The sequence below is a fragment of the Cajanus cajan genome, chromosome 3 (genome assembly GCF_000230855.2).
Source record: "Cajanus cajan strain Asha chromosome 3, NIPB_CcT2T_4, whole genome shotgun sequence".
Classification (NCBI taxonomy): domain Eukaryota; kingdom Viridiplantae; phylum Streptophyta; class Magnoliopsida; order Fabales; family Fabaceae; genus Cajanus; species Cajanus cajan.
The window spans coordinates 612803-626645 of record NC_138519.1 but is presented as its reverse complement, the minus strand read 5'-3'; the positions used below and the strand labels follow the sequence as shown (position 1 = coordinate 626645).

Below are 13843 nucleotides of genomic sequence, written 5' to 3'. Positions count from 1 at the left end.
ATGAATAACCTTAATATAGTAAAAGTGTTAATGGAGTTAGTTTCCAGCAAAGACATTAAATACTTCTTCCAATATCATGGTACCAAACAAAAAATAAAACTTTTGAAGAGTCTTAGGTTATCCTTTGACCTAACACGGACTTTAATTTGTTGTATGTCACATTAATTGCTCAATGAAAATTGTTGCGTGATGAAGCTCTTGATCGACACATAATTGTTGAGTAAGTTTTAGACACTAATATGATCAAGTTTTAGTGAGTTAAAGCCCGTTATGCAAATCCTAATTTCTAAATTATTTGCATGAATCTTTAGTTAGTTAAAGTTAATTTTTTTAAAACATTATTATTACACTTGTATAATCACTATCAAATCATTCTATTATTTAATTGATATAAATATGCCTTTCTTTGAATTGACTAAAGCAAAAGCACTGATTAAAGTGCAAAATCTAACCCCATCAAAAAAATATTCATATTTCAGCGTGAATTACCTGAATTGTATATAACCTCATATGTATCTAGATAACACAGAGTAGATTTTGATTTTTTCCTTAATTCGTACACCTTATAATTAAATTATATCATACAAAACATTCACCCGCATAGAAAGTATCAAGTTTGGATACACTCCCATTATTTTGGCATACACTTGTGTACATATGGAGAGCATTTAATTTTGAAAATTAAACTGGCCAGAATCATTGGATATTTAGAGAATCAATTGGATCAAAGTGGCTAGAAAGAATTCACCCATGTAAAAGGCAAGGTATACTCACAAAGTTGAAGGAGATAAAATTAAGATAATTAAATGCTCGAAGTGTTGCACACTGCCAATATTCCATTTTGAAATGTATAGTATAGATGAATTGCATGTTTATAGAATATATGTCGATCAAATAAAAGGAGGAAGAACCTAGACTAAAATGACCAACCTTGAACAACGTTATTGTATGCTTATTCAAAAACATTGTACATCAAATAAGTCATGATTTTCTTTTTTAATATATAGAACGAGTTTTGATCCTTAAACAGGCATTTTCCTCAAAAGTTGTCCTTGCATGAAGCTGGAAAGAAAAAAAAAAGAGAAAGAAACATATATAAAAGCAATATATATATAGTAAAAACAAATTGCTTGTATATTTTACACAAGCCAATAATAACTATTTTCATTTAAAATAAAGAATACATATGTTGATAATGTAAACAAAATTATATTATGTAATCTTAAATTATATATATATAATATATATATATACATTATTAAACTTAATTTAATATATTTTTTAAAAAGAAATTATTAAAAATATTTTTATATCACAATATAAATTATTTATTATAAATTTAAAATATAAGTTATATGTTTATTTTACAACCACTGTCTCAATATAATTTAATTACCGGTTTAAATGTAAATAAAATTTTGAATTGTTAGAGAAAATGATATCTACAACCGTAGAAGAGTAAAGAAATGGACCTACCTCTTCATGTAATAATAACAAAAGTCAGCCAAGATGAAGGATTGAACCATTTCAGCAATGAAAGATGCCAAGAACCAGAAATAGTTACCCCCACCCCAATAGAATCGTCCCCCTCCAGTCTCATACATCTGCAAATTATTAAAAACCACTATACATCATTCAATCTGTATTTTATAATTCCTCCAATTGCAATCAACTCATTTATTCTTCCTCATTCTTATATAATGTTTTTTTTTAAGAATATCTCTTATATACAGAATAAAATTTATGAAATCATTCATGTATAAAAATGTCTAACTTTTACTCAAAAACACCACCCTTTTTAGAGTAGATTTAGATAATTCTAATATCAATCTTAAGATGAGTTAAAACTTAAAAAGACGATTATGGGTCCAATTCAATCTTTAAAATTGTTCTGTAAAATAAAGGTTGTCTTATATTTATAAACTTTTTGTTTGCTGTATCAGTAATCGACCTTAGATTTGAATTTTTTCTAAAATATTCATTCATATATAGTACTATTAATGTTAATACGTGGGTGGATAAATAGTAATATACCTATTTTAATAATTTGGAAAGGTAGATTTTGAAATATTTTTCACAATAATCTACGAAACCAAATGAAGTAAAAATTGATCTCACCTGAATTATCCAATAAGCCAGTCCCATGAATCTTGAAATACCGAGGGCGAATACATAATACCCTGTAAATGTTTCAATCATCTGGAAAAATACCAAGAATTACAACATATACTAAAAGAAAAAGAAAAAAAAAAAAAGTACTAGAACAAAGCCCAGAGAACCAACCTTTGCGTTCTGCATAAAACGAAGTTGGGGTAGAATAGAAACAGCTTCCAAATACAAGCTGAATGCCCAAATAATTCGAAGAAATAAACTCCAAGAAAATATAAAAGGGTGGATTAGTATCGCAAGGATTGCAACAGGAACCACCTGCCAAAACAATTGGTAGATGTTATTGCTACGTTTATTTTTGTCTATATTCACATCTATTGTCAAATCAAAAGAATTATGCCACCATAAATTATCTTGGGTATGTTTGGAGAATGAAGCACTTTTAGGAGAACAGGGGAGTGTTGTTCATGAAATTTAAAAGAGAAAAAAATAAAAATTATATAAACTCATCTAATTTAGTTCTTGAATAAACAAAAACAGAACAACTGTAATTTGTATCTAATAAGTTAATAAAAAAAGTCTCATGATGATTTAATCATTATGAAACTTATTGTGCAAGCAATATTCTCTCTCTACTCAATTTCATGGTTGAATATGTGTTTCTAATATGGTGTTTGTTTTATTCCATGCATGCTTTAAGTGATTTTCTAATGGTTGATTTACTAGTTTAGTTGTCATAAGATGACTCATAGCAGCATAAGTTTGTGTTTCCAAAGTCATTCTGCAAAAAGGGTTTTAAAGGGTAAGCTGATTCACCCCTCCAAGAGTCTTCTTTTGACAACATTTTGAAGCTACATAAATAAGACTCTGAATTTGTAATTAATAAATGCAACATACTTATTAAACAACCAAAGGTTCAAATTATGCTCCAAATTAAGACAATTACCACAAAGTATAGTCGCAGGTTGTCAAGGTCCTTGATATAGGATGACTTTAACTTGAATCTCATCATCCATATAACCAATAATGTTGACATAAGAGATATAAGATCTAGCACGGTGTGAACGTTAGCCTCTATAAAGGTGCTACAACTTAATCTTGCTGCTAGGAATAAAGCTGTGAGCTCTTGGGTTATAAGCGATAAACCTGAAAATGAAACCAGAAACTTGTTGTTTACCCTTTTTACCAGATTTTATATTAATTCAAATAACTGAAACGAAACAGAGACCAAAGCATTTTATTTTACTTCCATCAAGAACAGATTATGCTAACAAAAACAAAACCAGGGATTTTTATTTTTCTCCTCTTTCAGCCAAACTTTCTAAGGTTCTTCTTTCATCCTCATCCAAAAGTCTCGCTCATCCCTGCTCTAAACAACCTTCAGTTCCTCTTTCCACGATGAAAAACTACAATCAACTATGATGACCTCAAAATCAAATCAATCATTGATAGAAAGAAAAAAAAAATTATTCCATCACTGCTCTTAAAATTCCACATTGAAGAGTTACCGAAAGTTGTTGAGAAGATAAAGATAAATATTAATTTTTATTGAAGTCTTAAAAGTTTAATGGGGTTGAAATGATTTACGTTCTTTATATTCTTTTATGCGAATTTGTATCTGAAGTAAATGATATTTAATTTCATTGAAAATCTTTAAAGAAGTTGATGATTAGCTTTGATCTTATCTTAATCTAAATTTCTAATTACCAAAAATAAAAATAAAAATTGGTTTAATGGGATACTCCTTTTGAACTTATAAGTAAAAATAACTAATTTTACACCAATTAAAAAAGTTTATTCAACACACTTAATTTTCATGATTTCACATGAAATACACAGTATTTCCTAAAATATTCTTAAATGTATTTATGGCGGATAGTATTCTCATTTATTATATTAAAAATACTAAATAAAGTTAATTTGATTAAAATTTATTTCTATTTTATCCCAAAAATTTTAAGCATTTTTTTTCTTATATATAGATCTAGAGGGAGTATAATTTTAAAAAATGTAATAGTTATTAGACCTATATATGATAAAAAAAATGCTTAATTTTTTTGGACTGAAATATAAGCAAATTTCAATAAATCAATCTTTCTTAATATTTTTAATCCAAAAATGCTCTTATGATAATAAATGAGAGCATTATCTATCATGAATGAGATTAAAGATTTTTTAGGTAATGTAATTTATATTTCATGTGAAATTATAAAAATTAAATGCATTTAATAAATTTTCTTAATATATGTGAAATTATTTATTTTTTCTTATATATAGGTTCAAAGATAATACTAAACATGAGCTTACAAGCATCATCATCTTAATATAAGAAAAATTAAATAATATTTAAATTAAATATAATAATAACTTAATACTATAAGTCTTACAAATATAATCTCTAAACCATTTAATTTTCTCTGATGCCATCCGAACAGTTATCCCCTAGACATCATGGTCAAGCAAAAAAAAAAAAAAAACTTCCATGAAAGAGGTTAATTTGTTTCCTACTGGGTTCAACAAATTGAAGACCAGTAATTTCATCTTATGAGGAAAGAAGCTAGAGAATGAGAGAGAAAAAAAAAAAAAAAAAAAAAAAAAAAAAAAAAAAAGAGGGAGGAGGATAGTAGGGGTGGCCACCATAATTAGACATGGCCCATATTATGTTAGGTACATGAATGTTGTCTCTGATTTTTCAAAATGTTGCAAATTTCGTCCATCGAGAAAATTCTGACAACTTAAAGAAAACTATTTTAATTGTCATGATTAAAAAAACTCACAAAATTATCTTAATTGTGGAAATTTTTTATACATGAAAGCAAAATTTGTGATATTTTATTTTATAAATCAGGGAACAAAATTCACAAAAGAAAATTCTTTGGAGTAAAAATATTTTGAAATTTTGAGGACAAAAATGCAATAAAACCTAAACTACAATACTACGTACCTTTCTGTTGGGCCTTAAAATTTAAGTCGATCAAATTATGAAGCTGGAACAGAGTTAGGTATTTAATTAGGTTTAACTCAATGAAAGCTAACCTTTGACTTTGAGAATCACAAATCACAATTCCTTTGCTTAGTTTATATGTGATACTCTTGCTAATGAAATAGCTAATTCCGTTTAGGGTTGCACTAGTCGGGTTTGGGGGAAAATTAAACTCCAAGAAAATTAGAAAACTGCAAGTTGGGTTGGCAAATCAAATTAGAAAACCCAAAGTTAAACACAGACAAATCCTGAAAACCAATTTTATTTCAAAATAAGTTGTGTTAGTTTTGATGTTCGATTTATTAATGATTCTATTGTCATATTTATATTTCCTTTTCAATGCTGACATCTGTATAAATTATTAAATATCTTTTTTTTACTCTAAACATTTTACATAGAACAAATTTATTATATATATATTAGTACGTGAGTAAATGATAGTGTCATTCTATATACTAATTAGTCAATAAACATCTAATAAAAAAATATCGGTAAAGAAACAATTTTGTCATGAGTATTATGGAAAGGATAAAATTAAGAACTATATATCACAACTTAAACGATACTCTATTATAAAAAAAAATCAAAAATAAATAAATTTTAACTACTTTTTCTCGTTTAATAATATTTTTTTAATGTATAACTTTTTCGGTTATATTACTTTTATGGCATTTATAATAAATAAATAATTTAACAAGAATATTACAGGATATTATGTATTTATTTATTTACGATAGGGAACAGAGGAAGTAGGTGAAGAAATTTTAGCAGATTGGGATTCTGTATACACACCTTTAAATATGTATAATTTATAACGTATTCCTCTGAAAAATTAATTTAATTTACCCGTTTTCCGTTTTTTTTTTATAAATAAAATAGAATTACTTTTGATAAAAGACATTTTAAAATTATTAAACATAATAAAAATATGTATTTAATATCTAAATTAATTTGGGTCAAAATTTAACGTTAAATAAAAAAACGAGATCCGGAATAAAACAAATACATGATTATACACCCTTAAAAGAAAAATCAAAACTGAATTCAGATGTAAGTCAAACAAATGAAATCAAGCAACTTTGGTGAGTAAGGACTCTCATGGAGTGAAGGGAAGAAAGTTAATTGTATTAACCTTACCGTGAAGGAAATTATGCCTTAATTAAGTTAGACGAGGGAAATGAATGATACACTAATTATTGATTAAGGAAGAGTGTTCTTGATATATCTGAAGATGAAATCAAAATGAATTTATGAATAGAGTGATGAAAGAGGAATAGGAAATGTACCAGAGCATGTCTTAAGGGCGAAAAGCTTGTATATGAGGGCAATTATTCCAGCAGCATGGATTGCTTCAGAGACTATGAAGAAACAATTATGATTCATGATGGTTAACTTTAAGGCCACCAAAGCACAAACACCAAGCAATGCCCCCAAAAAGATCTTCACTTTTATTGGCAGCTTCGTCAACCTTTCCAAGAAAACATTCACTGGGGAATTGCCCCTCTTTGCACCCATTTCTGTATGCAAAAGCCTCACAAACCAAAAGATGGCTATGCTCTAATAATGTGTTTTGTGGACACAATTTGTGTTAGAGGGGTTTAGTTTAGATCATAGAGAATAGAGCCGTTTTGAGGAGACACCAAGAGAGCATGCACTGGATCGTGTGCTATTATGTGGCAATAAATTTCTTGTACTTAATTGGGACCATTGCTAGGCAGTTAAAGAAAAATCCAAAAAGTCAAAAGGGATGATAATAGGTGATATTTAATTAGGAAAAAAAATATATTGTTTTTCATTTGCAGAACAAAGCAAATTAAAGATCCTTATATTAGAATTTTTAAATATAGATAAAATGTCCAAGGATTAAATATGATTTTATTTCCTTATAAATAATCAAGTTTTGATTTAGTTATTGTAAAAAATTTATTTATTTTTATCTTCTAAAAATTGGAATTCTTGTATTTAATCATTATCAATATATGATCGCTATTAACTATTTAGAGCAATTTCAATGGGAGTTGTTTGTCCCATGAAGCAATTCAAGCCCCGGTTTCTTGCCATTAGAAGACTCTAACGTGGCAACATGAGTTGCTTGAAGAAAAGAGAGAGTTGCTTCCTCAAACAATCGTTCCTTACCAGATTTTAAGCATATCTTATTGAACATATTTGGGAACGTTTCGGAAATAATAATGATGAAAATTAATTTTGTATAATATTTATGTATTTATTATTATTTTATTTTATTTTTAATATTTACTTATTATGTATTTTTTCTCGTAATTTATTTTATTTCATTGTAGTGCAATTATCCTTTTTAATAAAAATTTAAATTTGGTTCATAAATGATTAAAAAAAAATTCTAAAAGTTGAATTTCTTAAAGTTTCTTACCATTGAAGTAAATTTGTGTTTGAGTTGCTTAATGCTGACATGGCACACTAAAGACCACTTTTTTCATTTTTTTAATGCATGAAGCAACTCAAATGAGTTGCTTCCATTGGAGATGCCCTATGTTTATTAAAATGTTAAGGAACCTTATATATTATATTTGCATGAGGCATTTCTTAAGTTTTTTTTATATATATTTCTATAATAAATATTGTTTATCTTTTTGAAATAATTATTAGGGATCACAAATAAAACTTTAGATTTTAGAGGAGAAAAAATTCATAAGATTTTATAGGTAGTGTTGATAGTGGTAGTTAGAGGTGTCAAAATAAGCCAAATTCAATGGTCAACTCCCGAGACAGATAGGTTAGAATCTAAAAATTTATGTCGATTTTAGCTAAATTTCAACTCAATTTATTTAACTCATGAGTCAAACAAGTTCATGCCTAAGTGAGCTGAGTTGATCCGTTTAATCCACTATTAAAAAAAATTATATATGTTTATGTTTTATGTAGTTATTATTTAAAATTTTGATTGATATTTTCTTATGTAAAAAATATAAACTTGATTTATTAATATAAAAATTATAACTTTTTATTTTATTTATTAAAAATAGGAACATGTAATTAAATTTATTTTACTTTATTTTTTTATTTCTAAAAAAATTGTTGAGCCAACACACCTAAACCATCAACCCGTGATGGGTTGAATCAGGTTGAAATTTTTCTGTCTCACCAAAAAGTGAACCAATTGGATTGACTCATTTAGAACACTAATCCATGAACCAACTGTGTGAGTTAGATTGACTTACTTTGACACCCTTAATAGCAGTAACAACAATTATTACATTGACCATGATCATGATGATGGTGAAGACAACAATAGTTTTGGTTGTGATTATGGTGGTATAGTGGAGACAATGATATTAAGCGGGTGATTGAGTGAAAAATTTAAAAAATTAATCTGTTAAATAAGATATTACAATATATTTAATGAATATTTTAATTACAACCTTTCATTTTAATATGATAATTGAGATTGATAATTATCATGTAAAAATGTCATTTTTATCTCATATATATATATATATATATATATAATTAAATTTAATTACACTGCGTTGACGGTTGAAACCGTTTTTCTAATATTTATCATTTAACCTTAAGTTGACGAATTATTAAATATTACTAACTTTTGATTCAAAACATTATATTTATGTTGTTATTTATTATTCCCCTGTTACTTCTTTTTTCGTTTTTTTAGTAAATTTTATATTTATTTATTAGTCATTTTTAATGTTTAAGATAATATTAATTATTTTTTTTAATCAATTATATCTTTCTATTTTTCATAACTTGTGACCAATTTATGTGTGTTTATCATGGAACAAGAATGAAAGAGGATATAATAAAAAACATCAAAATTATAAAAAAGAAAAGGAGATATTAGTCGATTAAAATAAAGATCATAAAAAAGAAAAGGAGATATTAGTCGATTAAAATAAAGATCATTGCTATGAATGAAATTAGGCTCAAATTTCTTAAGCATTGTCTTGAAATTAAATTTTGTAGATAAAAAAATGTGATTAAGAAGAAGGATTTAACTAAAGATACTTAGTTAAGTTTCTTATCAAAGAATAATCATTTTCAAAGTTAATAAATACGATACACAAATTACATAATAAAAATATTTATATTCATTATATTAAAACTAAACATATAATAATTTGAATTTAATGAAGGTTAACTATATTTGACTAAATCTAATAAAATATGTAATTAATAATTGTAATGAAATTTATTTTCTTTGACTAAAATTAGTCTAATATATTAAGCTTAAAGAACCAACATATATTTGATTAAATAAGACTTATTAAAATTATGTAAAAGTCATACTTTTTTTTTTTTTTTTTTGTGAATTGAAGGGGGTAAAAAGCACCCACAAAAATCAATTATAAGCACAGAGGTACAATTATATCAACTCTACCAAAGACAAGTCAAAATCTATCAACCACTTGATTTCTTCAACGCAAAAATCAGCCGTGTGAATTAGCCCACAACTCAACCTGTAAAACAAAAGAAAAACCAATGTTGGCAACTGTGGTGCACTAGGGTGTTACCACATATATACACATGTCTTCACATTAATGGGATATTGTCCGTTTTGAGCCCAAGCTCTCATGGTTTTTGCTTTTGGACATCACCCAAAAAGCCTCTCTAAAGACAAGTCAAAATTTATCAGCCACTTGATTTCTTCAACGCAAAAATCAGCCGTGTGAATTAGCCCACAACTCAACTTGTAAAACAAAAGAAAAACCAATGTTGGCAACTATGGTGCACTGGGGTGTTATCACACATATACACATGTCTTCACATTAATGGGATATTGTCCATTTTGGGCCCAAGCTCTCATGGTTTTTGCTTTTGGACATCACCCAAAAGGCCTATCTACAATGGAGACAACTGTGTGTATATAAACTCATATTCATCCTATTGTTTGAATGATGTGATACTTTGTTTGCATCCCAACAGTCCTTCCCTCAAACAAAGGACTACGGTTTACCCTCATCAGCGAAAATTATGAGTATTATCTGATGGTGGCCCACAGAGCTCACTCACGCTCAAAGTGCTTGCACCACCGCTCCATCATGACCTCCCTCATGACAACAGGACACGCCTCCTAACCCTCCACCGTTTAGGAAGACTTTCGACAGAAGGGATCCCAAACTTAGATCCACATGCCAGCTATCATACTTGTCGAGTCGGCCACCTGATCAGACCATCAACATACCACTGATATAAAAAACTCCTCCTCACACAATAAGATCACCCACACGTCCAAGGATCTTAATCGGAACACACTCATATTTTATTTCTTGGCTCTCTATATATAGAATAGAATTATAATACAAAATTTGAATCATATAATTCTCGTAATAAAAATTAGGAAACAAATTCTTAAAAGATTTCAAAACAAATAAAAATTTGTAAATCTGAATAATATCCTAAAGATTACACATTTCTAAAATATCTCCTTAAATATTCACTCTCAATTTATTTGAAATTTGAATTATTTTTTCCACAGCAACATAGGAGAAGATAATCGCTCCTACATGATTACGAAAAGTAACTCCTGTAACCGCCCTTGTTGCAGTAACAAAAGCATCACAATTAAGCTTAAATTGTTGTGGTGTCTAGAGCTGTCAAAATGGGTTCAGCCTAGTGAGCCAACCCGACCCACCACGGGTTCGAGCCGGTTGGGCCAAAAAAAATTTAAAAATTTCAGTACGTGCCAATTTTGAACCCGACTAACTAACAACCCGGCTCTGAGTTGAACCCGTGGTGAGCCGGGCTGACCCACTAACCCGTAAAAAACAAAAAAAACATGCTACCTGGGCCCAAATTACTGAAATTAGAGTTTGAAGATAATTTTTGTTGTATTTGAAATTTGAGATGATTTTGAATTATATTTGTCTACATGAGATTATTTAAATTTTATTTGATTGTATTTAGAATTATCATTTAATTATGATTTTGGACTTTAGTTGTATATTAAAAAAATTATATATTTTTTTAAATTAGGTGAGCCAACCCGTTTAACCCACCAACCCATGGTGGGCCTGGCTAGGTTCAATTTTTTTGAGCCCACTAATAAATAAGTCGAGTTGGATTGACCTACCAAATGCTCAACCTGTGGTGGGCCAGATCAGGCCGGCCTGAGTTGGATTCTCGTTCCATAAAACTTTCATTCTAGGAGAAGAAATACACCATTAGATGAGTTTAACATGATTATGAAGACATCCTATATCTAAGATGGTATTCCAAATAAAATTCCAACTAAGTTAATCGTATGCCTTTTCCAAATTAATTTTTATAGTCATCCAACCTGATGCCCCTTTTTAGTTCTTATACAGTGAAACACTTCGGGAACTAAAATTGTATTATATTTACTTTAGTGACTAGGAATGAAACTTGCTTAACAAAGATCAACTAATTTAGATATCAGCAGTCTGACAAATAAATTCAAAATACATTTTAGGAAATATGTATGATTAAAAACATGAATTGTAAAAAAAAAATTTTCAAAAATATATAAAATCAATTATTATGATTAAGAATATGATCTCTATTTTAAGACTTTTTGACTATTGTGCATCACTTTTAAAAGTAAATTATGTAAATAAAGTTATTTTAAAACTATTTAGACTTTTGAAATTATTTTTATAGGTGTCACTGTGACCTTTAGCAACACTTGTGACATGTGATATATATATATATATATATATATATATATATATATATATATATATATAATTATTAAATCATATGTCCTAGGATAAGAGTCATTATAATCAATAATAAAGTGACTAAGATTGTTATGAGTTATAGCAAGTTGTAAAACGATATAACATGTATACTTAAATTTTTTATTATTTTTTTTAAAGTTGTTATAGGATATAGTGACTTGTATTTTTATTTTTTCTGTGGCCATGGCTAATAACACCATTTTTTTATTTTTAAAAATATTAAAAAATTATTTTTATATATATATTTCATTTAGTTAAGATTATTTTTTAAAAATATGTAATATTAAAAAAATGAAAGTGTTTATTTTTAAAAAATTTGTATATTTATTAAAAAAAATCTTGCATATTTTTCAAAATTTTAAATAAATTATTTTTATTTATCAATTTTTTAAAAAATATATGAAAAAACAAAAAAATAAATAAATAAACAGAAAAGGAGGTGGGGTCACTAAGACTAACAACGACCTTCAAAAAAGAATAATTAAAAAACCCAAAGATTAAAACAAGAGTGATTATTTTTTAAATGTGTAATATTTTAAAAAAAAATGAAAATAATTTTTTTAAAACAATAATATATTTATTTAACAAATCTTACATATTTTTCAAAATTTAAAATATATTATATTTATTAATTAATTTTTAAAAATAAAGAAAAAAAAGCAAAAGAAAAATATAAAGAAAGAAAGAAAAAAAAAGAGGGATTACTATGATCATCGGTGACCCAAAAAAAAATTATATATAAAAAAAACCCAAAAATTGAAAAAAAAAAAAAAGTGATTTATTTTACAAATTTGTTATATTTTTTTTCATTTAATTAAGTTTATTTTTATAAATGTGGAATATTAAAAAATTGAAAGTGATTTATTTTATAAAATAATTAGTATATTTATTAAACAAATCTTATATAATTTTTTAATTTTTTTAAAAATAAATTATCTTTATTTATCAATTTTTAAAATAAAAAAAAAAAAACCCAATTGGAAGAGCGGGCGTTATGGCCATCAGCGACCTCCAAAAAAAAATTAAAGAAAAAGAACTCATGATCCAAAACTTTTTTAAAAAAAAGTCATTATAACTTACAGTGACTTAAAAAATAATAAAAATAATAAATAGTGTATTTAATCTATAGTGACCTAAATTTATTTTTTGATTAACCACAAATCACTTCATAGGATAGTGACATCATTTTTTTATAACTGGCTTTAGTAATTTCAGCGTGGGATTTTGCATGACATTGCATAACTTAAAAAATTTCAAAAAAATGACATGTCATAGTTGTCACTAAAGACCATAGAGATACATAAATTGTCTCAAAGATCTAATATATTTCAAAAACAACTTTATTCTAGTTACTAGTTTGCAAAACTGTCCCACAATGCAAAAAGTTCCCTTTTTAAACTTACACCGATAATAAAAAAATCCCATAAATGATAAAAAAAAAAAAGTTTCAGCATTAAATCTACGGCCCATACTAAGGGGGTGTATTAGTTTAGGATTTCATAAGATTTTAAAAGACTTTTTTTGAGTAAAAAAGTTCATTGGTATTCAATCAGGATTTTATGTCACTTAAAAACAATCCAGTGATATTCAATCTGAATTTTCAAGATTTTTTAAAGAGTTCATTAAAATCCACTGGTATTCATTTGAGATTTTTTATAACTTAAAAACAATCCATTGGTATTCAAAAATATAAGGATTTTAAAAGATTGTTGTGTGAGAGGGATTTTGAAGGACTTTCTAGTGTTATCTATAAATACCAGATTCATAAAACAATCACATCCAAACCCATCCGATTTTGAAGGATTGTTTGAAGTGATTTTTCAAGTGTTTCAAGAATTTTCAAGTGAATTTTTCATTTTTTTTTTTCGATGCTCCTGTCTTCTCCATTTTTTCTCTACTAATAATACTACACTATTATTCATTACTCATATATAATATTGTAGTATTGTTCCTCATCCCATTCCCCTATTTTGTGAAACTCTGATATGTAAATAATAGTGTCATTGATTTGCTCTATTTTTTTGTTCGTTCTCTTTAATTGACTTGCTTTATTTTATTC

The 13843-nt window shown here is 27.0% G+C and overlaps 1 protein-coding gene across 1 annotated transcript; it reads right to left on the bottom strand.

Annotated features, from left to right (window-relative positions):
- Positions 1-807: 807 nt before the first annotated feature.
- Positions 808-6769, bottom strand: LOC109806431 (ER lumen protein-retaining receptor). The gene is made up of 6 exons (XM_020368828.3): positions 6379-6769; positions 3056-3255; positions 2284-2427; positions 2119-2199; positions 1477-1604; positions 808-1062 (listed from the first exon to the last, which is right to left on the bottom strand). Exons 1-6 carry the CDS (start codon positions 6605-6607, stop codon positions 1023-1025), a joined length of 822 nt encoding a protein of 273 aa, XP_020224417.1. The 5' UTR covers positions 6608-6769; the 3' UTR covers positions 808-1022.
- Positions 6770-13843: the final 7074 nt, after the last annotated feature.

Coding starts and splice junctions, on each gene's coding strand:
- LOC109806431 (XM_020368828.3), bottom strand. CDS start 6,607: ATGGGTGCAAAGAGGGGCAATTCCCCAGTGAATGTTTTCTTGGAAAGG. Junction 3,256..6,378: donor CGCCCTTAAGACATGCTCTG/GTACATTTCCTA, acceptor TTTCATTTTCAG/GTTTATCGCTTATAACCCAA. Junction 1,063..1,476: donor TGTTATTATTACATGAAGAG/GTAGGTCCATTT, acceptor TTTTCTTTCCAG/CTTCATGCAAGGACAACTTT.